At 34.5% G+C, this 25,144-nt stretch overlaps 4 protein-coding genes and 1 long non-coding RNA gene across 10 annotated transcripts; 3 read left to right on the top strand and 2 right to left on the bottom strand.

The window, feature by feature from the left end:
* The first annotated feature begins 295 nt into the window (after positions 1–295).
* Positions 296–2,175, top strand: LOC132200491 (uncharacterized). Its single transcript, XR_009442166.1, has 3 exons — positions 296–403; positions 459–569; positions 832–2,175. It is a non-coding gene; the product is annotated as an uncharacterized LOC132200491 (long non-coding RNA).
* LOC132200487 (cytosolic phospholipase A2-like) lies at positions 2,150–18,350 on the bottom strand. Of its 2 annotated transcripts, none has more exons than XM_059625974.1 (17): positions 17,474–18,350; positions 17,064–17,088; positions 15,609–15,690; positions 15,404–15,550; positions 14,432–14,556; positions 12,304–12,341; positions 12,114–12,246; positions 11,907–12,043; positions 10,774–10,921; positions 10,534–10,722; positions 10,207–10,344; positions 9,313–9,511; positions 7,492–7,599; positions 5,320–5,604; positions 5,076–5,251; positions 4,828–5,020; positions 2,150–4,732 (listed from the first exon to the last, which is right to left on the bottom strand). In XM_059625974.1, the coding sequence occupies exons 1-17, from the start codon at positions 17,599–17,601 to the stop codon at positions 4,380–4,382; spliced, it is 2,604 nt and encodes an 867-aa protein (XP_059481957.1). In that variant the 5' UTR covers positions 17,602–18,350; the 3' UTR covers positions 2,150–4,379. The 2 variants fall into 2 exon arrangements, with proteins under 2 accessions (XP_059481957.1, XP_059481956.1); XM_059625973.1 differs by having other exon boundaries at positions 5,076–5,257; positions 17,474–18,349.
* Positions 18,351–19,111: 761 nt separating this feature from the next.
* Positions 19,112–22,086, bottom strand: LOC132200489 (mitochondrial ornithine transporter 1). Of its 2 annotated transcripts, none has more exons than XM_059625980.1 (7): positions 21,844–22,086; positions 21,502–21,608; positions 21,194–21,438; positions 20,218–20,364; positions 19,935–20,118; positions 19,727–19,876; positions 19,112–19,671 (listed from the first exon to the last, which is right to left on the bottom strand). In XM_059625980.1, the coding sequence occupies exons 2-7, from the start codon at positions 21,578–21,580 to the stop codon at positions 19,556–19,558; spliced, it is 921 nt and encodes a 306-aa protein (XP_059481963.1). In that variant the 5' UTR covers positions 21,581–21,608; positions 21,844–22,086; the 3' UTR covers positions 19,112–19,555. The 2 variants fall into 2 exon arrangements, with proteins under 2 accessions (XP_059481963.1, XP_059481962.1); XM_059625979.1 differs by having other exon boundaries at positions 21,883–22,085.
* Positions 22,087–22,139: 53 nt separating this feature from the next.
* On the top strand, positions 22,140–23,101 carry LOC132200490 (cysteine-rich DPF motif domain-containing protein 1). Of its 2 annotated transcripts, none has more exons than XM_059625981.1 (2): positions 22,140–22,369; positions 22,583–23,101. In XM_059625981.1, exons 1-2 carry the CDS (start codon positions 22,339–22,341, stop codon positions 22,948–22,950), a joined length of 399 nt encoding a protein of 132 aa, XP_059481964.1. In that variant the 5' UTR covers positions 22,140–22,338; the 3' UTR covers positions 22,951–23,101. The 2 variants fall into 2 exon arrangements, with proteins under 2 accessions (XP_059481964.1, XP_059481965.1); XM_059625982.1 differs by having other exon boundaries at positions 22,142–22,354.
* Positions 23,102–23,342: 241 nt separating this feature from the next.
* On the top strand, positions 23,343–25,027 carry LOC132200488 (C-type lectin domain family 4 member F-like). Of its 3 annotated transcripts, XM_059625976.1 has the most exons (9): positions 23,343–23,462; positions 23,535–23,629; positions 23,683–23,776; positions 23,834–23,983; positions 24,035–24,214; positions 24,265–24,292; positions 24,354–24,415; positions 24,472–24,586; positions 24,638–25,027. In XM_059625976.1, exons 1-9 carry the CDS (start codon positions 23,382–23,384, stop codon positions 24,862–24,864), a joined length of 1,032 nt encoding a protein of 343 aa, XP_059481959.1. In that variant the 5' UTR covers positions 23,343–23,381; the 3' UTR covers positions 24,865–25,027. The 3 variants fall into 3 exon arrangements, with proteins under 3 accessions (XP_059481959.1, XP_059481958.1, XP_059481961.1); XM_059625975.1 differs by having other exon boundaries at positions 23,373–23,629; XM_059625978.1 differs by having other exon boundaries at positions 23,373–23,629; positions 24,472–24,583; positions 24,639–24,763.
* The last annotated feature ends 117 nt before the right edge of the window (positions 25,028–25,144 follow it).

Here is a 25,144-nt window from a genome sequence, read left to right as displayed (position 1 = left end):
AAATTTTCAATAAAAAAAAAAAAATTATAAATTAAAAAAGATCCTTGCATCAGACCGTCTACCCAAAAAAAGTCAGTGGTAGCCACCCCAAGAAATTAACGTCTGACTGAAATACAGATTTTTATGTGTGGATCATTGAATTTAAAATTAATTGATTTAATATATAGTACGAAATTTCAAATCAAAAAATTATTTCAGCCAAAATATTTGAGAAAAGAGAAAAACAATTAAGTTCATTTAAATTTGAATTTGTTATGTTGGCATACAAGTATAAACGCTCTCTGATTCCTCTGATTGGCGATTGGCCCGTAGGTTGAAAACATTGCCATGTGTAAATTTTTGACGCTTTGTGCCGTTTTCGGCGAAGAGAACGGCGAAAAGAAGATGATTAATTGTTCGCTTGGTAGTTAATTCTTACTAATTTCGTATAATTGAGCTAATCAGTATTTTTTTCACAGTTCGCGATACAAAATTGTATGTCATTAAATTGTCATACATTTCTAAGAAACATCTTGAGTGCCTCTGTGATGATCATCGCAACACCCATTGCCAAACTGCCATCTGACATTGTAAGCCATCTCTAATTAAAAGACCATAAACAATTATTTTGAATGTAATTTCCGTAATTTCTGAATAAGCGGGTGAAACTTGCGAAAACTTAATCACACATGCCCGTAAAGTGAGTGCTTTGTCTGTTGAGATACGGCACTCGGGATGCCTTTGGTTGCTCATTTGATAGGTTATTTTATTCAACAAAATTTAATTCTCATTTCTGTTAAAACTTTTACTTTACTTTAAAATCTCAAGTAATTAAATTCTCTTTATCAATAGATTCGCCGGTAAGTTCTGTGAATAAAACCGAAGTCCATGGAAGATTGAGTGACACTTTATTACCTCAAAATGAAATTGGCAACACAAATAAAGTGACAGCAATTACAAAAACAGTTAACACCACGTAACTGACAGAGAGGAGAATAGAAGTGAGGCCCCGATTCCTTGCGCTCGGTATATTTATATTATTTATTGGCAACATATTTCCTGTTGTGGCGTCCTCTTGCCGCGCGGTGAGTCGTCCTGTGCCCTTTTGCATTACAAAGTCCGACATCCCTGTGGTTGTTTACTTCATTTTAGCACTATTTCCTTTTTGTTATTGAAACAACTCACAATGTCATTATTACCGCGCACATTATTAATTTATTTAATCGCGTCTTTAAATAAATTGATAAGGTCAAATAAATTTATAATTGTGTCCTTTTATACCTAAGACAAAATTTATTTTGTTAGAAGAACTTGACACTCAAGGAGATGATCATGGATGCTTGTCCTCGTAAAAAATTGTTTTTATTCAAAAAACAAATGGCATGAAATAGGGTCGCAGACCGTGACCGAAACTGGTAGAGCCATTTGTTTTTTGAATAAAACAATTTTTTACCAAATTTATTTTCATTTCGTTTTAACATCTTTCCAACTCCATTTAATTTTAATTTTTTTTTATCCCAGGCCAAGAGAAAATGTCTTGGCCTAGTTGGCCTGTGTCTTTTTTGAGCTTGCGGCAGGCGAGCACCAATCTTATATCTATTAGGGCATTTTTTTCCGACCAGTTTCGAAAATTTACAAATTTTTAGCAATGATTTTTTTTATTTATTATCATCTATTATTATTCACATTTTGATCCTTTATACTTTTAGTATCCAATTTGAAGTCAGCTTCATGATCACCTCATTCTTTATTCCATTATATTTGCATCAAGTATCCATTATTTCAACTTCATGTGGCTACTGCCTATTGCAACAATCAAAGATTCTCTTTTTATCTCTGTCTGAGGATCAGGTTTAACCTAGTCATTTTTTAACCTTTTTGTAACTGTACAATGAATAAGTTGCTTATTTAAATTTTCTAATTTATTCGCAGCTCTCGCAGTCGGCAATTGTATTTTTATGTTTTTTTAATGAACTTAAATCTTAGCAAAATAATTATGTCTAATTTTGATCAATCATTGTGTGCCTGATATTTTCTATTGTATAAGTCTTCTGACAATCTAAGTTTCTTTGAACTCTTTAAATATACTACAATTTAAGTCACCTTTAAAAGTGTTTAATAATTTAATAAATTAAAAATTGCATCAGGGGTGTTTCTTTTTGTTTTGGGCAACAATAAAAAAAAAAAACACCACAAGTTATTGCATTAGTTTGATTTAAAACAATATTATTGTGAGTGAGCGTCGCCCAAAGTGCGGCCATTGTTATTATTATTATTGTTGCTTTATTGCATTATAGATTGTAACGGTCTGCCAGCCGCCCAGCCGGCCCGACACGAGCGGCGCACGTCGTAAGCGCGGAAAGCGCGCGGCCCGCTTCGCGGCCCATGCGCTTTTGCCGCAGCCCGAGGGCCGCTTCGCGGCCTTTTTGGCGGCCCACCGGGCTCTCGCCCGGTGCGCCCGATTACCCAGTCCGGGCCTGTTGTAACCCCATGTTGTGTCTCCTTTGCGACCCACCAATTTACAATTTTGTCATAGGAAAAATACAAAGTACCTCTGCAACTACTAGACAAGCAGCATGGATATTTAATTTTAATCGTTTTGTGTTCATTAAGAAAGATTTTTTATTTATTCAGCGATGTTAAAACCTACTTTCATATTTTATTAATTTTCCTTTAATTACACTTCACCTGCACTTAATTAATAAAAAAAAAATGGGTAACTTGGGGTTCTAGAGGAGGGTTTAGCACTGGTCAAAATTGATGCGTTTTAATGAACATAACATTCATCAGTCTCATCACAAATATTTAAAGAAAAATTATATCATTTACATCATCTATTGCTAGACCCTCTTTTAAGGTCGAGGGTCACGGGGGTCAATGACCTTAAGTGACTTGACCTGGATGACCAATACATTGTTCAAAAGGAAAATCAATTTATAACATTTTTTGTCGTGACAAATTTTTACGTATCCCTCACAGAAATCGAGTTATCGCCGTTTGAAAATTAATTCCTATTGCGGAAAAGTGATTTTTCGCTGTTTTTTAATATTCATTTAAATTTATCTTGAAAACTGAATATTTTTTCTTTCCAGAAATCAAGTATTTTGTTCTACACACTCCGGGCTACATTTTTTCCTATACCCCCAAAAAAATCGGAGGGGGTCATCTTTTCGAAAATTGCGTTTCAAAGTGAAACTTGAAAATTAGTGACCTTAACTTTTGACCTACACAAAAACTTTCAACAGCAAAGTTGTCGGGCATAAAAAGTTGCGTCTGGAGATGAAAAGAATATAGTTATTTTCTCAATTGGAGCAAATATTCAATATTTTGTGAATTTGGGAAAACTCGTTTTTCCGGAAAAGTGCTCAAAATTTTTTATTGAAAATTTAGGGAGACGAAGCTCTTGTTGACCCCAACAACATACTAAAAAATCAGAATGGCATTCTTTCATCTTTGTATCGTAACAAAAGTGGTTAATTCTTTCAAAAAAATGCCCTCATACATTAAAAAATATCAGGCACAAAATTGATCAAATTTTTGTTTTTAATTTAGACATCATTCTTTTGCTCAGATTTCAATGCATTGAATGGAGAATAAATAAAAAATATTTTTATGATAAAAAAAAACATTGAATAGTGCTGATTGCGAAAACTGCGGATTGTGGGCAAAGTTTTATGCTGTGGAAATGCTACAGAATATATTAAAAAATTAAAATAATTCACTAAAGACCGGTGAAACCGCCCAGTGCTTATGCAGTAGTGCCAACCAAAAAAATATAGTCTGGAAAATACTAGAGATATACCAAATGGAGAAAAATATACTTTGATTTATAGCACAATTTTTTGAAGACAAGGATTTAGAACCATTCAATGAAATCTTTGAAAGACCTCGAAAGTGACGAGGTTCTTGTAAAGTTAATTTATTTATTTTTCTCCAAATAATTCAGAACAATTATTGTGAAAAATTGGTTGGAAGAACACAGTGCTAGTGAACAATAACTCTCACTTTAACTCATAGCCGGTGAAATTGTTTATATTTGAACACAAATTCTATAATTTCAACGAATTTTATTAATTTTATCATTTAATTAATAATGCAAAGTATAGTGACTTATGGAAATGAAGAGATCGGGCTTTTCCTCGTTGCAAAAATTGTTTTTATTCAAAAACAAACGGCTCTACCAGTTTCGGTCACGGTCTGCGACCCTATTTCATGAGCAAGAAAAAATGCAAAAAATCAGCAAATTGGAAAAAACACCACATTTTAAAATAAATTTAAAAATCTATTTTATGACCATGTATGTGAAATTATAATGCTTAGCAAAACAAATTAATCTTAAGCCTTGAAAATCATACAATCACTTAAAATTATAATCAATAATTTGCAATATGAAGGCCATCTCAAACGGAATTTTCGCCAGTTTCATCATAAAAACTTTCATGTGCCAATGACATTCTCAAAGACATATACTCGTTGAATTCTTTTTCTTTCGTTCTACTCCGTAGTATTGGCAATTCTGATAATTCTATTGGTGGCTGAGGTTTTTCAGCTAGTTTGCGCTTTTTCTCAATAGCTTTGGCAATTTCCTTTTTGATCGCATTCATTCCTAGCCTAGTGTTGAACTCCATTAGCTCAGAAAGCCTGTCAAATTGCTCATGTGTGTATTGGAAGTTGAGAATCGAATAGGGAGTGTCCGGCCCAAAGATGTTGAAGTCAGCAAAATACTTCTCCTCCTTGGTCTCCCTTGGAACTCCTAATAAATTTATCATATACAGTATAAAATAAGTAAATATAAATATACACACATTCACACACGCACGCACGCACACACACATTGTTATTTGGTACCTGGTTCTTTGAAATCGCGGAAGGTTTTGTTGAGTATCACAAAATGCACAACAGTTGGACACTGAAAGTCCTCGGTATTTTCAAAAATATAGAACTCCCTTATTGGTTCTTGAACAAACTTTTTAGTCTGCTGTTCCACTGGTGGGAAGGGAACGTGGTTCAGTTTTGCCCATTTTTCAGACACGATCAATTGCTACAATTTTATTTATTAACATTTTAACAATTTTTGTTGGGAATAATTTTTTTACCTTAAAAGGCATTTCGAGGTCTGATTCTCGGGTACTAAAGTCAAAACTTAAATAGAGATCTACCGCTCTTTGTGGCCGAAGCAGTAGTGGGAATGGGATATTGAATGTGAGCCCCGAGTCCACAAGGTATAGCTTTTTCGCATTTAGATTTGTTGCTTCATAGTGTCCCACAAAATCTGTGTCTTGATATGTAATTAATTTAAATTTTTAATTATACCCCATAATACGGAGTCAATATTTTTACTATCTTCTGGTGTTGTTGCAAGGTGGAATGGTGAGATGTCAAAGGTATTCTCTAAGTTGAGTCCTCGCAAGGGGTTGAAAATCATGCCCGCCCTTCCATCCCTGGTGTCCAGAATGTCGCTGCAGAAAAGTGCGTCTATACTGCGGCCCCAGATGTTCTTTGCTTTTTCCTGCTTGTTTTTTTTTACTGTCTGTCGCCGCGTTCTCCACGAATTTGGCTTTTCTTGTTTATCATTTTTATTTTGAGCTCGCTGTTTTAATGCTCCTCGTCTTGCAAGTTTTTTAGCTGCGCCAATTTATAATATTTTATTATTCCAATATATCATGGAAGCATTTGAAAAGCGATTGAGAAGGGGAAGATTATGATGAATTAACCCTTTTAGAGACCCATACATAGGTGTTCGTATAGCGACCCACTCTTCTTGACCTTTAAGTCTCTTATGGTCAAGAAGCTAATAAAAGCACTTCAGCAAACCATAATCTAAGGGATTTTTAGCTCTCAATAATAAAACTAAAATGAAAAGTTTCATTAATTAGTCAAGTCAAGCCATATAAAAATCACACGTTGGATCAAAATATTTACAGCGAAGTTAAGAATAAGTCAGTTAGTAATAATTATTATAGAATTTCGGATTAAATTCCAGACTGCTTGTTTTTGGGTTTGCACCACTGCAAATGCTCTGCCTGGTTTATATATTATATGTGGTTTTTCTTATCACTGTGGCTGTTAGTGGGAGTTTTTCCTAACAGCTGCTTGGCATCATTTAGTTCGCTTTTATTGTGCTGCCTCAAGAAGTTTTTTTTTCAGGGTCATGCCAAGACAAAGTCTTGTCGGCTTGTGCCCTTTATTGGTGGTACAGAAGGCACCACTCAATTAATTTTTATTTTTTCATTGTGTACCGGTGCCTTTTGTGTGCGTGCGTGCGTGTGTGTTTTTCTGTTAGTGAGTTTGTGTACGACATTTTACGTTTTGGTGAACTTAAATGCATTGCCTAGACGGCGATTTCGCATTTCGGTTTTTTATTTTTTTCGCTGAGACCTTGATGAAAATTATAGTCATGAAGTGGTTAAAGTAGTCGATGTACATTTTTTTAATTGTCTAATGACGTGTCAAAAATGCGTTTTGTATTGTGTTGTTGGTTTTTTTTTTGGTGGTGAGTGGTGCATTGGGTCTTGGTTTTTTCATGCATTGTATTTGCGCTCAGATGGTTGTGCAGTAAATGAATTGGTTCCAATAATTCCAATCGTTTTTTTTTCTTTTTAATTTTTTGTGGATGCGTATTGAATTATGCTGTTTTTTGTGTGTTTTGCAGGGTGTTCATATATTGTTGTCTGTGGTGTAGAATTTCACGATCGAGGTTTGCTTCATGGTGTTTTGAATTTAAAATCGGCTTTTCCTCGATGGGTTTTTGTGAGTTGTTTATTGTTTCAGAAAAACAATATCCTGCTCTACATGTTTCGGCTGCGGGCTGAAGCTATAATTCATGAGCTTTCTTGGCGGCGGTCGAGAGAAGACTGTTTTGTTATTGTTTTTCTGAAACAATAAAAAACTCTCAAAAACCCATCGAGGAAAAAGCCGATTTTAAATTTAAAATACCATTTTTTTCTGTTGGGTAAAAGTAAATTGTCTTTATTTAATGTTTTTTTTTTTTTTTTTTTTTTTTTTTTTTTTGTAAAATTGTCTTTTAATCTAGTGCTAATACGTTTGCTTTTCAAGTTTCGTTAAATTATATTTAATTTTTCTTTTCTATATGTGGTGTGTAGCCTACCGGTATAGTCGTGGTTTTGGTATCGGTAGACTACGGTTTGAATCTGTGGCAGTTATAAGGCACCGTCAAACCCAACAAATTCATAGACACATCAATTCAATATCACACACGGCCATCCGCCACAGCCCGCTCCACTAGCTTGCTGTTAACATACATACAATAGAAGACCGAGCTGTGATGGATCAAGGATCAAGCCCGTGTGTGGCCACGGCCACACACTTTTCCCACAAATCCAGCCGCGGGTGCCGGCTTTGGCAACTGATATTTCTATAAAAGCCATGGCAGCCAACCCTAAATAAGCAGTCTGGAATACACTCTATATACACATATACTGGAAAAAGAATAAAAATTTATGAAAAAAAAAGGAATAAGCATACAATATTTGTGAAATTCCTTTAACTTACTTTTTTCATCTGTCTCATCCTCAGAGCTGGTGACAAGTTCCTCGCTACTTGAAGCAGATTCCTTATCTATATTTGGCTTCTCCTGAATATTCATGACATTTTTGAAATCTGAAATTAGTGTGGGAACGAAATTAGTATTTCATTTTACTTCATTGATACTAAAATCAGAAGATTCTATATAAATTGTGGGGGGAAAGGAGATGCGCAGTCAAAGATACAAGCTTCACCGCTGTTAAAACTGTCCTAAAACCACATCTATCAAAAACTCTTCAAACTCTTGAGTATTATTAAATTATTATTATTGCTATTTATTGACTTATGTGGCGTCACCACGATGTAATTACTCATTGCGACGCGCCGCATTTGCAACATAGTACAAAACAAGTCAAAAGAGTAAAAAAAACTACAAAAATATTACAATTCATCAATTAGTTGAAAAAACTCTTCTTTGCTATAAATTTATGTGAATGAACAAAACGCCTCAAACTAGCCTCAAAAATCTTGTATCGAGGCTCCAAGCGAATCGAAACAGGCAATTTGTTATACAAAGCAGCTGAACAAGTCAAAGGGTTCTGCTTAGAAATTAACGAAGTCAGAGCAGGAACATACAAATCACTCTTTGTCTTTGCCCTTGTCTGATAATCATGAACTTCACTTGTTTTTTGAAAATAGTGTGGGTATTTACGAACAAATTTACATGATTCGAAGAGGTAAATTGAAAAAACAGGCAGGAAGTCGAACCGAGAGAAAAAAAATTTATTGCAAGAATTATGAGTTTAGTAATTTAACCTTTATGTAGTTGACTCATTGGCAACGCACGACGCGCCCCATTTGTAACATTTCCAAATCAATCCGAACATTGTTTGGCATGGGTTGTTGGATTTGTATGAAACTTGGCATGGATGAAACGCGGGAGAAGTTTGAGCTATATGTGCCGGTCCAGACGTGTGCTATTTCGAGGCAAAATCCGCTCCTTTGCTTGTCGCGATTGTATAATAATTTGCCTGTGTCTATTAGATAGGAGTTAAGATTCGCTCAGTTTGTGAGCTTGTTAAATATATTTGTTAGTTCTCACAAGTTCTATACTGAAGAGGAGTATATAAGTAGCGAGCAGCGCGTTTACTCATGAAATGGGGTCGCAGACCGTGACCGAAACTGGTAGAGCCGTTTGTTTTTGAATAAAAACAATTTTTTGCAACGAGGAAAAGCCCGATCTCTTCATTTCCATGATCATCTCCTCGAGTGTCAACTTCTTCAAATATATGGATCTCCCTTTTGAGCATTTATCTGCACGGTTATGCTTCGTTAGACACATTGGGCCAGGGTCGGCAGGGTGAAAGGAGTACGGAATGTGTTGGAGTTGTTGGTGGTGGGAATATCAAGGATGTGGAATTTTAGCGGATGCGCCATACGTATAGGAATTTATGCTTGCATTCGCCTGGAATTTCTGATCGAAAATTATCAGACATCAGTAAAGTCAAAATTGCAGACAAAATGCCTGCAATTTCTTCCGAATCTTACTTTTGCAGTGCTCTTCCTATATTGTTCAAACTTAATGCGGCCATAATCAGAGCTTTTCACACCTGACCCCAGTAGATGTAGCAAAATTAATATTCTTTCATTGACTTATAGTGTGATACTGCGATGCAATCATATATAGTACCCACGAAGATTAGTAGTACTTCTAATCTTAGTAGTTTAATGTAAAAAGCCATGCATAGCGTTTTACATTTTTACTACTCAGATTATCAGCCAAGCGTACTAACCATGTGCCACACACAGTTGGTTAAATTTTAATTTAATCTTAACTATGCTGCTTACCTTCATCATCAGATTCCCCCTCTATGTCAAATTCCAACTGCGCACTAGTTCTGTTGTAGCTGTGAGTTAGTGCTTCAACCTCATTCTTGAAGTCTCTTAGTTCCTCATCACTAGTGGAAGTTAAGTCCCCTCCACTGGCGGTTCCTTCACCACGTATGTGCCACTTCAAAAGTTTGCAAAACGCACTTCCCCAAACTCCCTTAAAATAAAAATTATCATCGGGCAGGGTTGTTATGTAAACGTGCAATATAAAATATAATATATTTTTATTCTTTTTTCTTCTCAATCATTAAAAAAATACAAAATTTGAAAGAAAAAAAGGGAGGGAAGAAAAGATTTACAACAAGCAGATGTCTTCTAAAACGCCCATCAAAAGAGACTTGGCCGCCGCGGTAAACCCATATATGCAGTTGGATAAATGCCTTATATAGGATTAGTCAATTGACCTTCTGATGTCCAACCGCGCGTTGGTCAGAAGGCATATTTTGTGTATGAGTGCATGGTTCAAAAAGTTTTGTCTAGAAAGAATTGCAAGAAGTTTGTGCCACGAAAACTACTTAAGTGATTTGATATTTAAGTAAAAACTGTCATCTTTTGTCAAATTATTTTCGTTATTTCCTTTTACAAATTAAGACTCGAGTAGCATGAACAATACTTTAAATGGTGTAAATGCCATCTTAAAAAAATTATGTGCATAGACGCACATCATTTAGTTAATTTAGATTAAAATTTCAATCGTTTTTAGAATGGTTATTATTATTATTTAATTTCTGAAATATACACGCACTATACTATTTGGTGCGATTTTTTGCCTTAAGTTATAGCCCGTAGCTCTTAAACTTATTTTTCAAAGCTTTCTGAACAAAGCACGCTTAATGAAATTTTTAATTTTACTTGTAAAAAGTGAAGTGGGTACTCAGGAAATTCTTTTATTATTTTTCCGAGGAAGAATTTGCTGCCAAATTGCTGTGGCTTCATGAACGAGCCATACTTAGCCATCCCAACTTCGAACGGGCTGAATTCTATCCAGTCCTGCAAACCAACGTCAGTAGAGCAAGCCACAAATGATTAAACACTGGCAAAAATAATTCATGAAAAAATGAAACCTGGTTCATCATTGCAAGAGAAAAATTGCAACGAGGAACACGTTTTCAATTATTTATGAAATATATCCACATCGAGTTTTCTCTTATAAATTCAATTCCAAATCTAACTTGTTACCTGAAATGCTCTAGCTGACACGTTTTTCTTAACATTTATACACGTGTAAAGCGGCATTGGCGCTCTGCCATGTTCTAAGCATCTTCGTTGGCTCGATAATGTCGAATTTTTTAATTCTGGCCCCAGCAGAGTCTCACCAATCAAGTGCCCAAATACGTCCGAAAATGAAACAGGCTGCCCATAAGTTTTCTAAATAGTTTGTTCTTTATATTTTTATGAAACACGTTTTATGGTTTTAACTTTGTTTATCAGCTCTCTCGAGTAGTGGAAGAATTTCTTCAACAACAATTTTTTCCAATCTTTTGAAATGGATTCTCTTAGTTTAGATCGAAAATATGCGGGAGATTTCTCGGGAAAGTCTGGTTGCGCGTATAGATAAGACAAATACCTGAAAGTGCACGGATGTTAGAGGAAAATTTAAAATATAATTTTTGTAAAAACCTTTCGAGGATGGAGACATTTACATCCTCAACACCCACTCCAAAAACATCAATATTTAAAAAAAAAAAAAGCGAAAAATGGGGAATTCAATATTATTTCTGTACATAATTATGTTGATCTATACGGAATAAATATATGAAAAATTGAAACCGGGCGAACCTCGTTGCAAAGAAAAAATGAAAAAATAAAGGACAACTGACCCCAAAGGTGACCTGCGGTCTGCTGGAATAAATATAATATGAATATGATCACTTTGCTTTGCAACCACCCCTTTTCCTAGAATTTAACACCAAATTGATAAAATCACACATCACACATTATACACAGCGTCTCACGGCAATAGTTGTTCATAAATGATTTAACCCAAATAATAATTTGCTCAAATCATAAGATTCAATAGTCACATAAGAATTTGTTCACATGTATTACATATGTCTAATGCAATAAATTTTGATCTAATCTAATCTAATCTAATACTCAAATGGCAATCAGCCAATTTAATGAGATTAAAATAGAATGTATATATGTTTCTTTCTTCCATCTTATTCTATCTTTCATTTGACCCGGTTGTAAAAGTGGATTACGACGGAAACATTACTTGTAACATCACTTATGACACAATAAAAAAGTGCAGGAATAAATAAATAAAATAACAACCATAACGCAACGAAAGAGATGCAATAATAATAATAATCATAACAGCTTTATGGTAATAATAATTAATATAATTATAATAATAATAATAGTCTTCAAAGGAATAAAAAAATATCAATATCAATTTTTCTGTTGCTTGGGGTTTGCGTCGCTAGTACGTTACTTAGAGATCAGGAAAATTGAGATCATTCATGACGTATAAACTATGAATTAAATTTATTGGCAATAATTTGCATTTTATTTTTGCCGGTTCCATTGAGGAATTAAAAAACTATTACCATGATGATCCTGAGAGAGAAGCCATGTATGCCAAACAGTCAGTGATACCCTCGTCGTGAAGGGCAGTGCACACCCCAGTCATTGAAACCAAAGCTCGGAAACCTCCTCCAGACCCCAAAAATCCAATCATTGGGACCTGAATTATATTTATTAATATAGTAATGCTAAATTCAAAACGATTTCAATAGGCAGCTTGATTTTCTTACTTCTCTGGTGCTCTTTGGTCCATTTTCAGGCATTAAATTGTTCATTGCTACCATTATTCTTTCCCTTCGCATTCTCAAAAACTGTTTCTCCTCGTCTGATAAGGCTAAACTGTATCTTAAGTCAGGCTTTGAGCTGAAAATTAATAGGTTGATAGTAAATTTCTTTTGCACTATATTACAAATTGCTTACTTTTCGGTCAATTCCACCTTCAAAAATATCTTGGCACCCTAGTTGAAAGGTTTAAATTATTCTTTGAAAATAAAGTGTTTGAAAGTTGTCAACACCAAGGAAATTGAGTCGATTTTAGAACAGTGCTTTTTCCAAAAACTACATAACGCAGCGTTTCTTTTTTAATTTGTGATAAATCATCCCATGACCACAGATTTGCAGAAATACAAACAGACTTCTAACTGAAAAATCTTTAAAAATTATATTTTCTCTCAAAGCACGTCATTTATTATTCGGCCCTGGTTTTATACAATTTATAGGTTTAAATCTTAAATTCTTGATTTTATTGCCATCTGTGGTTCAGTAAACAAATTTACTAAAGGCGAAATTTGACGGTTTCTCGGATTATACAGAACCAAAGTTGTTATAGAGAAACGGGAAGTAAACTCGGCAGGCTTACTGTAAAATTTTACACAACATTTTATCACACAATTTTGTTTTCCCCACTGGAATGAAAGTTAGATACAAGTTAAGTCGTGTTGCTTGAAAAATTTTTTGCAACAAAATAATAGCAGTCCAGGGAAGAAAGATTTCTACCCGAAAATTATCACCAAAGGTGCAATAAGACACACTTTCTGGGATTTCCCAAAGATTTCAAATGTTTAATTGTAAGAAGAAATTGCAATAAATATTCTGCGACCAACATTTATGACAACATGTTTTATGAACATGCATGAGTTTTTGCTGTGTCAACTAGAAATAGTATTATATGTTAAGGTTTAAGGTACTGACTTATTCTAAAGATCGTTGTAAATATTTTGATCTAATGCAGAATAAATATGTCTTGACTTGACTCTATGACATGCATTAATATTTACATACATGGGTGCGCTCAACAATTTTGCGCTCGCGCTCACTGGCATCAGTGCGCTCGCGCTCTGCGCTCGCGCTGAAGATTTTGAAAATGTTGCGCTCGCGCTCAAATTTTTGAAAAGTCATGCGCTCACGCTTTGCGCTCATGAATATTTTTATCCGAAGAAAAAGTGCGTCTTTTTAAACAATTTTTTAATGTAAAAAAAACCTTCGGCAATTCAAAATGATGAAGTTGAAGTTAAATTACCAAAAGTGGGATCAGTTTTGAAGTTTTTGGTAAAAAAAACATTGTTTTTCGTTACAATTTTTGATCAAATTTTGGGTTTTTTTTCTTTTGGTTTGAGCGCAAATGAGCGCTGCGCTCAGCGATCACCAATGCGCTCGCGCTCGTGAGCGCAGATCGCACGAGCGCAAAGTGCGTTCTGCCCATGCATGAATATTTATTTATTGTGTAAAATTTTGTGAACTGTATTTTAAATTTGGTAAGCTGTACTATTCCAAAGATTATTTCTGTACATATGTTGATGTATATATTGAATAAATATTATCTGAATCTGAATCCGATTGTCAACTTCTTCAAACAAACCTTTTTTTTTTTTGTTTTATAGCTCTGGAAAATATATTTTAAGGGAAATTGTTACACACTTTTAGTAATTAACACTTTCTTCCCTAAATTCAAAGCAGCAAAAGTTTGTGGAATTGTTGAAAAATTAGGGTTTCCCGCTCCATTACGTTATCAAACATGGGCCTAGAAGGCTCAAAATCACTCAAAATCAAAATGCCCTTATCATCAAGAAGATGATCATTGAAATGAAAATCGAGCTTTTTCCTCGTTGCAGAATTTTTTTTTATTAAAAAAGAAATGGCTCTACCAGTTTTGGACACGGTCTGCGACCCTATTTCATGAGCAAGAAATTAAAAAAAATAAATTCAGCAAAATTGTAAAAACACCAATGTAACATAAAAATTAAAATCTTAAAACTAACAAATTCAAGGACCAACCTATTTCATAAGCAAACGCGCTGCTCGTTGACTAATACTAGAAAGAGTTAGGATTTTTTTTTTAATTTTTACGTAAAAATGTGGTGTTTTTTTCAATTTGCTGATTTTTTGTATTTTTCTTGCTCATGAAATAGGGTCGCAGACCGTGACCGAAACTGGTAGAGCCATTTGTTTTTGGATAAAAACAATTTTTACAACGAGGAAAAGCCCAATTCTTCATTTCCATGATCATCTCCGCGAGTGTCAATTTCTTCAGACATATAAATATACGCACGTTTTTAAAAACAGCTACATAATCTTTGCTGTCCCTTCCGGCACTGGCATCAAGGTCGTCCAATGGCACAATGTGCCTGCCCATTTCACCATCCTTAGTATAATTAGCGTCCATTACCACGATCTCTGAATGATAAATTGTTTTTTAAAAATTGCCACGCAAATTGTGTGAAAATTGGACTTTAATTTCATTATTAATATGTAATATTATACATTTTATTATTATTATTATTATTAATGTTATTATTATACATATTATTATTATTAATTAATTCGATCCGCCGCGGCGTGTTTTCCTTCAGAATCGTTAAGCCCTGGAACGACCTGCCACCTGCCCTACAGACTGTCCCTCAAGCAATTTTAATTACCTCCTTCTGCAAGCGGGATATATAAATAACAAATATGATAGTTTATTTTCTTCCCTGCTGTTTGTTTTCATTGACAAAATTGTAAATTGGTGGTTTGCACGTGAGATAAATATTTTACATGTGATTACGTTCCATAATGCAATAAAGCCACAATAATAATAATAACTGCAAGCGAAATTGCAGTTTTTAAAAACTGAACTTTCAATTTCATGCATTTTCAGTTAGATGTTTTTCAAATTTTTTGATCATTGTATTGTATTGTACTATTTATTGTGTTATGGAGTGATATTACAGATATAATGACACTGTTGCAACTCACCCATTTACAACTTGGGTCGTGGATAAAAAAATATTCACAATATTTACAAAGCAGAGAAATATTTTAAGAACTCCTCCTCGGAAAAAACTTTTTCGTTGTCACAAATTTTTTCAGCAAATTAACAAAACTAACAAAAGTAAATCTAATTTGCAGGAAATCACCACAAATTAAAAAAAAAAATGGTTCTTCCAGGTGACAGACTTCCAACTTCTTTCAACCAATTTCTGATTTTTTTTCTGATGTTTCTGTTGTTTTCTTGTTCCAAACTACGAGGCATATGGCTTACCTAGCTGATAAACGTCTTCTGGGTCAAGATAAAACTCAAATTCCTGCTTCCAAACCGGGTTCAAAGTGTTGTCGATGGTTTTTGTGTGCTTGCGACCATTGGGAGTCCCAGGTACAGACAATATCAGGTACGGATCCGGTTTGTCCACTTTGTGATAAGATATTTAAAGTATTTATTTGGCAAGTTATCAGATGAAAAATCTCACCAAAGTCGCTGAGCCATCCTTTGGAGATGTTAACACCCTTGTCAACGAATACTTTAAGTATATGACATTCTCTATGCTTTACCTTGGTACAAGAAGAATAAATATTTGAGCATTTCCGAGTGAGAGGCATTGGGCAAAAAAAATACCTAACCTCATTTTAAAATACGGAAGTGTCTAGAGGGTTCTAAAAGATTTTGAATATAAAAAATATCAGATAAATATAAGATATGTTTCTTAGAGTCTTATCTTGAATGTAGATTTTTTGGGGTTTAAAATAATCCGAAAAATCTCTGGAAATCACGGTTTTCAAAATTATGTCTGTATTGTCTCAAATATGGCCATTCTGAAAATTACAAGGCCGACGTAATTTTTTGGGCTACATTTTTTCCACAACCAAATAAATCAGAGAAGGCTGCTACCATCGTCAAAATTTGACATAAAAAATCCATAGCACCGGACTAAAAGTTTTTTGTCAACAGCAAAGTTGTTCAGCTTGTAAAGTTTCACCAGGAAAGTTCATCATTGTTATAACCCAAACCGTTCCAAATTTATGGGAATTAAAAAAAAAAAATGAAAAAAACTCGGGTCATTTTTCACGCCCTAAAATTTTGGGTAAGGCACCATTTTTGAGGTCTCAAAATTGTCAAGGATACCCACTTTGACATTATGTTAAAATAAGATTGAGTAATTTTTTTGTCCAATGCCCCCTCAATCTCACTCGTATATATGCTTGTTTTAAATTAACTAAATTCTTTAATCTCGCAACATTGCAACTATGTTTTATGACATGCATGAGTTTTTGCTGTGTAAACTAAAATATTAATAATATAATATTATATGTTAAGGTACCGACTTATTCTAAAGATCGATGTAAATATTTTGATCTAATGCAGAATAAATATGTCTTGACTTTCACAAGAAATGATGTTAAAGTTATTTTGTGAGTGAATTGGTAGCTAGCTATTCGAACAATGCAATGTACTCTGACTTATTTAGAAAGCGCGGTTGTTTCTTTAAGCGATGATTTACAAAATATAAGAATCTTGAGTGTAGCTACTTACTAATACACCTGCCTTGGCTTAATTTGGAAGAAACAAAAACGTTCAAAAACGTTGTGTGTTGGCTGGAGCCATAAACGGATAAAAAGGTATAATTATTCGATTCTCCGCAAATTGTCCTCTTCATTAATACTTATGTACTATTGGAATATATTGGATATTGGTATAGGAAAAAAATAGCAAATATGGTAATCACTAAAAACTAATTTTTTTGTATATATATATATATATATATATATATATATATATATATATATATATATATATATATATATATATATATATATATATATATATATATATATATATATATATATATATATATATATATATATATATATATATATATTATAATTGATAATTATGCAAATTTAAAAAAAGGATTTTAAATTTTTACCTGGAAAATTTGGAAGGGATCAAAGCTGAAAATTAAAGCAAATTAATCAATTAATTTATTTTTAAAACTGAATACATGCACATACATATCAAAAACTAGCACACACAATTTTGAGTCACTATTTTCAAACATGAAAATATATAATTGGAATATTTAGCCTGATTTATAGGTATTAATACTTAACCCCTGCCCTGTATTCAATATTTATTGCTTACAGCGTATTATCATACCACGCAGCGTAACCTACTCGTTTGCAATTCGTGACGAACACAAATAATTCAATAATCATTATTTGCTTTCCCCTTAACAATTCTTTTATTCAACGCGTTTGCGTACAACATGCGCTGCTGGAGCAGCACTACAAAAAGAACATTCATACACCACCTACTCGCCGAGATGTTCTGATTTACCTGTCTAGGGACCACATTCCGCTGACGACTCGCATTTGCATAGTTTGGTTTTGCCAGTTGCGTTTGGCCGCTTCACCTGCGGCCGAGTACGCTTTACTGAAATTGTGTCGCATAGCACATGGCTCCATCGCTTCACTGACGCGCACAGCACAAGACACTAATTTTTCAGTGTGCCAGAAGCACAATACATACTAATAACTGTAACCTGAAGGAAACCAAACGGTGTAGATTGTGGAAAGGATATAGTCGCGATAACGTCAACATAGCGGGCAACGCGCGGTTATACACTAAAAGAGTGGTATAAGATAAAAGTCTGGTACGCGTCATCTACCCACAGATTGGGCAGCCCCACCATGATTCCAGCGAGAGACCTTCAAATCTTGCCCTACCTCTTATATAACTTTACTAGAGAAATGGTGTAACTGTATAAAAATTTATCAAGCCGTGTTAATATTGGGTAAATTAGCTAAACCTTCCTCTACTCTAAAACATCAATACTGTAAATAATTCTATTAATCTAACATATAATATTTTTAAAATAATTATTATCATTGAATAAGATAAAAACGGGCTTTGCCCTCGTTGAAAAAATGTTTGTTTTATAAAACTGCCCCTACCAGTTATAGTCAGGGTTGGCGACCCTAATTCAAGAAAAATACACTAAAAATAATCTAAATTGAAAAACCAAAAAATTTTAACCATAAAACTATGTTGCAAATGGGGCGCGTCGCAATGAGTAATTACTTCGTGGTGACGCCTCATACGTCAATAAAGATCAATAATAATAAAAATAAGTAATAGCAGATTTGAGTGCCACAGGTACCAGCACTTTTATTTTCGAGCGTCTGACCAGGCAAACTCACGTCAGTCACGGGTTGAGCTTTGGAAACTATATATTGCTTACGGCGGTGGATGCTGTTTTTTAGAGGAGGAGCCGCTTTTTCTCAAATGCGCACAATATGTGCCTGTCGTCTTTCAGCGCCTATGTTGACGGCCGCACGCTTATCACCCAATAAAGATTACCTCTCCCAATCATTTAATTATTAAATCATTATTGCATCCCTTTTTTGCCATATAGTGGGATTTTTCAGATATTAATTTTTTCAGCTCACCCATTTGCAACGGGTCAAAAGATCAAAACAAGGAAAATATTTACACCAAACAATATTAAAGAATTAATCCTGGAATCAAACTTCTGCATTGATAAAAAATCTCTCTTTAGCTAGCTCCTTCGTGTACAAGTCAGCGAAAAAAAGCGTTTGCTCATGAAACAGTATTTGAACTTTTTTCAAGAAATTGGCACTCGAGGAGTTGAAGAGATCAGACTTTTCCTCGTTGCAAAATTATTCGAAAATAAAACAGCCCAAATCAGTTTTGGTCACGGTCTGTGACCCTATTTGATGAGCAAGAAAAATACAAAAAATTAAAAATTTGCAATCTGAATAACTTCACATTTTTACTTCAAAATTAAAGGTCTTCATCCTTCTTTTATGAAAAAAATAAAGCTTTTACCCCACAGCAGTTTAAAATCCTATTAAATTTTCAATCAGTAACACATAAGAGATGTGATCGACCTGCGATAGATAAATAAAAATTTTGTATGTGGTAATTTGAGAACATTGAGAAAAATCCTATAAATTACTGAAAATCCATGAAAATAATTTATTCCATAAATTTTGCACATGCAAATGTTATTCATCTAATTGGTAGTTTGTAACAGCCAGATTACAGAATTTTGAAATTTTATATCAGTAAAACCAATATTTGTGCATTTGAAATTTTTACACAGTCAAAAATACATGCTGTGAGCGTAGGTCCCTTATGATTTGTATATTTGATTCTAAAGGCTCCTCATAAATAAAGTTTTCAATTCAAAATTATCTAAATAAAATTAACTAATTTGAGCATAGCTTATATAAAAAATATACTAAATATTGTTGAAACTTGAAGTTCTGTCCAACAAATATTATAACACTAAATGCTAAAAAAATCAACATGATATTATAAATTGACTGAATGCAACAGCATCAGATTTGAGCTAACTGAAATAAAATTCTTCTATTAAATGCTTCCCTTTCTGGATCAAACGACTGAATGCAAAAATTTCTTGGAATACTCGTAAGCCAAAAATAAGGCTGCAGAGGCTGGAATCGTTCTGATGACAGTTGGTTGGAGTCCATTGTACAAAGCTAAGAACCCTGAAAATTTCAGAATAATGAAATGTTGAAAATGTCTTAACTTTTGAGAACAAACCTTCATTCTTAAATATTTTCATCAAGAGACTAAAGAACGGTTCCTTTGAGCCGGTGACTTGGATTCTTGACTTGACAACGTCAGCAGGGAAAACCGAGCACCAGAAGAGAATTCCGCCTATGGCACCGGAAGCCATTGTTCTTAAGGCCCCTAAATAAAATAAACAAAAATTAAAAAAACCTCTAGAGAAATTTTTTATAAGACTTGCCAATTTGATCTTTAGTTTGCCCTTCACCAGCAAAGAGCTCTCTGGAAAATTCGTAACCTCCGAAGAAAAAAAAATAGCCCGGCATTTCTCTAGCAATTGTCGAAGTAAGCCCTCGGAACATTCCATTCACACCCTCTTGTTTGAGAATTTGTTTGGTCAAACCAAATGGTCCAATTCGCACTTGCTAGAAATAGAATGCAATAGAATAATAAAAACTTATTATCAAAAAAGAAAACACAAAGGGGGAAATCGGCAAAATTAAAATATCAAATTTGAAATGCACCTTTTCTTTAGGTAACTGGGCCTGCATCTCTCGCATTGCCTGCAATCGACATTTAATCAACTCGGTGGGGCAGAGAGCAAAGGCAGTGAAGAAGGCAGCCATGCAACCTGCAGTGGCGTTCGCAGGCACTGTGAGGTCCTGCACTTTCTGGAAAATAAATTTTTGGGTTCAATTAAGATTTTATTGATGACGATTAAAATGATAAATGAGTTTATAAAATTGATTCTCATTTAAAATTTAAATAATATTTTTATTATTGTTATATTCTACTCAAGTTTTTTTTTAGGAAAAGATATTTTTTTTTATATGATACAAGTCAAGCCAAGCTTGAAAGCTTATCGGCTGGTGCTCATGTTAACTGATGAGCAATTTGCTCGCCAGATTCAGATTCAGATAATATTTATTCCGTATAGATCAACATATGTACAGAAATAATCTTTGGAATAGGTCACTGTAATACAGCTATATCTCAATATAACTATAATACAGCTTACTAACATACAGCTATACAACTAACATAATATGCACAGAATTATTACAAAAAAGTGTGTCATAAGCTAATTCACGGACAAGAAAAATTTGTTTATTTTTAATTTCACTTCAGTTTTTCTCTGCAAATTTTTTAATTCACGAGGCAATAAGTTCCACAAGCGTGGCAAAATGAACTGAGAAGTTTGATCAAAATATTTGTTTTCACTCATCGGTTCTATTACAGGATTTTGTTGTAACATTCTATAGTGTTGTTCGAATTGGGTGTAATAATATTTTTTCGCAGCGGCCGAGTCTCTTTTGATGTCAGGCGTTTTAGCAGACATCAGCTAGTTTTAAACCCCTTTCTTTCCTTTGTAATTCATAGTCAAAATTTTTTTGCATTGACCGAGAAGGATAAATAATAATCGATTAATAAGAAAAACAGTAAAAAAAATTTATCCAGCATTTCCATGAATGAAAATAAAATTGTTGGAATTATCCTCACCGGGGTATTTGTGGCCATGGCTACGACTTTTTGACAGGCGCCGTAACCTGCAAAGAGCACCGAGTTCTCAGCAATGTTGGCCACAAGAGCCGGAGTGGTGCCAGCGTAGAAGCCCCTGATGATCCCCTCCTTGGTCCACGTCTCCTTGCAGCAGTGCAACATTCCTCGGTACAACTCGGGAAAGGTCTGCATTTTGACTTTGACCGTGTCCAGCGGTTGACCTGTGTACACTGATGCAACGCCACCTAAGCATTGGAGGAGTGAAAAATTAAGACTTGAGCCAAAGTAGGAAAATTTTTAATTATTACCCAGTGAACCGCAAATGAAGTCGATGACCGTGTCCAAGACGTGACCTGACGCTTTTTTATCTCCTGAGCCATGGCCCATTTTCTAGCTCTTTATTAATTATCAAGATCTGCAAAAATAAGTTAAAATTTATTTTAAAAATCAACACAGAGATCTCCAGCTAGTCAGAAAGATATTATGGATTTTTTCATATGTACTTTTTATCTTTATTGCCCTATTTTCTTATTTTATTTCCCCTCTTAATCTGCACACACTTGCACAGCATGATAGCGAACAACAGCATTGTTCTTCGCGTGAGACCTCCTTATTGTTTTTCTTGTTGCATAGCACAACCACCCACTCACCCAGTTAAATCAAAACAAGGAGCGTCTCCAGACTCTCACCTTTGACCCGAAGATGGGGATGCTGAGGAATGTGGCGAAAAGAGACGGAGAATTTTGAGTGGAGCCGCTCAGATGGAGATGCGAATTGCGTCACGAAGACCCCATAACCTTGATTAAAATTATTGAGACCAGCAGCAGCCTCATCCTCGCGCGAACTTGCCTACAAAACAAATTTAATGCTAACCGACGGCAGGCAGGTAGGCAACCCGCGTGCCACTACATGTGGTTGCTGTGACGTCATGAAAAAGGGGCGTCACGTCAACCAAAACAATCTAGCCAAAGCCGATTGAAGAAAAATATTCGCGCAGCAAAGAGATTAAATTAATTTCTCAATCATCAATCACTTCCTAACTTGTAATGAGCTCTGTTAATTTTTGAGCTTCCTTGTAAATATCTTAACCCCTCTAAGATTTATTCAAATTGCCGAATTAATTATGAAAGTGATTTGATTTGAAAATGGAAAAAGAAACAGGTACACATTATACGGGTTGGTTTTATTTTTGTGTTTACAAGTACATACACACATTTTATATCAAACAAAAAAAAATGTCTTTTTTGTGCTCTTATAATGGTGACATGTGAAAAAATTATAGAATTAAATCGATTTTATTAAGATTGCTTGAAGAATTTAAAAAATAGTCATATAATTGCTATTTTGTTTGTAGAAACACTGAAATTTTATTTTTCTCTTTATTTCCAGAGGGAGTTCCAATCCAGGGCTTTGACCAAGAGACCAAGAAGAAAGAAGATACTCAGGGTGGAACTTTCCAGTGTTGTGTGTGCAAACTGGAAGAGACCTTCCACTGTCGCGGTCCAATCCCTTTTTTCTGCAAGACCGTCCGACTATCGGCGGACAGCTACGTGGCCAGGGACCCGTTCACGCCGCTACAACAGCGTTCCTTCCTCCTGCTTGGCTCGGACTGTGGAGTATGCGGCAATCCAGTGTGCCAGAGCTGTAGCCTATACTACACCAAGAGATTCTGCAAACCGTGCGCCCTTGAGACGGCCAGCAAGTTTCCAGCTCCACTCAAGGCAAGAATTTTGCAGCCGAATTTCATGCAGAGCTGACAGAAGTAAAAGGTCTGCGAAGAGACTATTTGACAATGACATAAAAATAGTTAAATTGTGGACAAAATTAAGCAAAAAAAAATTAATTTTACCATAATTTTTTTGAATTTGAAACTGAAATAAACCAATAATTTTTTTTCTATAAAAATTGCTTAGAATTTTTCAACAAAAATGCCCGGTTGAGAAAGTTATTTTTATTTTACATAGTTTGTAATTTGCAAGGTTTCATTATTGCATTTGATTATCTCGCTCTGGCTCTGATTGATAGTGCGTTTGTTAAGTGTGCATGGGGAAATTCAGGGAAATTGATGACCGCACTCTCGATCTTTCTCCCCCATCCTTGATCTTGATCCAATAAAAATTCATATCATATTAAAACGGCACGGCTTTGTCTCGCCCAATTGAGTCAATTTGCTGTTGTATGCGCCGAGATGAAGACGTCAATTGATTATTCCGTTGTCCTGCTGCTTTTGGTGAAATCGTTGTCGTTTCAGACTGTCAAGGCTTATCAGGTACAATTCAACCACTTTTGTCTAAAAATCGTCATTCAAAAGCTGACTGAGAAATTAATTTCTTTGGAAAAGGACGACGTGGAATATGACGATCCCAAATTCGACTTCAGTGAACTTTGTCCGTTGAGCTACAGAATTGTGAAAATTGTCAGAAATTCTTCAGATCAGTAATGTTCAAGATTTTTTGAAGATTTAGTTATAAATTAGTACAATTGCATAGAATTTTAGATGTTAAACGGTCTTTGGATGAGAAACTATTTGACGCCAAAGAAATTCAGCTTGCTGTGAAGTCGGGAATAAATTCAACTAACAAGGTTGTCGCAAAATATGATATTTTATCTCTAATCCAACCATTTTATTGTGAATAAAAGATTTTGGAAAGATTTGAAAGGCAGTTTGAAAAAATCGACAGCGAAACTGTGTCTAGAGATCAGAAAAGCCAACAAGAAATTTTGAGCGCTCAATGGGAACTGCTTGGAAAAGTGGAACTCGGCGGGAAAAAACTTGTGTCTGATATTTCTGTACATCAAATTTTATCCTGCGTTTTTATTTAATTTATTTTTAATTCTAAGGATTTGCTGATATCAAAAATTGAGGAAGGAAATCGTGTCCTTTTTGAGAGTTTGAAAAAAGAAATTAGAAACTTAACTGGACCAATTTTATCCGACTTCAACGGCATCAAGCAAAAAGTGGAGCACATGGAAAAAGACTTTTTGGCTATGCAAAACACAACGAATTTTGCTCTTGAACAGGTCAATGGAAAATTTTAGATATCCAAAATTGTTAATTAATAAAATTTCAGATGAAAAATTTGAACTGTTCAAAGTATTGTAAGTGTTTTTACACATTATAAAAATTTTTCGAATATAATTTTTTTGGTATCAATTTCAGACGAAAAATTAAATGTGACTACGCTCTCAAGTGGGAAAAAATATTATCTTGGTGATCTGAAAGTAATATTTACACATTATTATTATTTAAAGCTAAATTTTATACATGAACATCCCAGGTTACTTGGAGAGACGCGAAGTACTTTTGTGAAGAAAACAACATGTCTTTGGCTTCAGTCAAGACGAAACGAGAAATTAAACTTCTCTGGAAAGTGGCCAGAATCGACAAGGAAAGTAATTGTCACATTTCTTTCGTATAATTAAAGTTCACGGAAAAATTCTCAGGCGGCTCGTGGTTATCCGCCTCGGACATTGGAAGGACGCCGGGTCAGTTTGTGTGGCGCGGCGGTGTCAAGGTGAGCAGAGATCGCGATTGGTGGGCGAAAAACGAACCGAACGATTTTGGAAAAGGACAAGAAGCGTGCGTTGGAGTTTTCAACGACAGCCTCTTCAGCGATCCGTGCCACTACACAGCTCATTTCATTTGCGAACTGCCATCAGAATGCTTCTAATTTAAAATAATTTTCTGCGCAAGTTTTGAATTATTAGAAGAAGAAAATCAAGAGTGCGTTGAATAAATTTTTATTAAGTGTTTCTTTGAAAAATTTCAAAATCAATTATTTTCTAAAATGTCAAAAATTTTAATTAAAATTGGCATTTTCTCAAAATTTATTTCATTTCTTTTCAATTTAATTCAGTATTAATTAACCCGAATTAACCTTTGATCCTAATAAACAAACTAGAATTAAAAGAAAATTTAAATTATTTTAATATACAAATTCACATCTGTGA

This window comes from Neocloeon triangulifer, unplaced genomic scaffold, assembly GCF_031216515.1.
Source record: "Neocloeon triangulifer isolate White Clay Creek 2 clone unplaced genomic scaffold, ASM3121651v1 ptg000014l, whole genome shotgun sequence".
In the NCBI taxonomy this organism is placed as follows: Eukaryota; Metazoa; Arthropoda; class Insecta; order Ephemeroptera; family Baetidae; genus Neocloeon; species Neocloeon triangulifer.
Note: the sequence above shows the minus strand (reverse complement) of the source record. Positions and strands in the feature narration are given on the sequence as shown.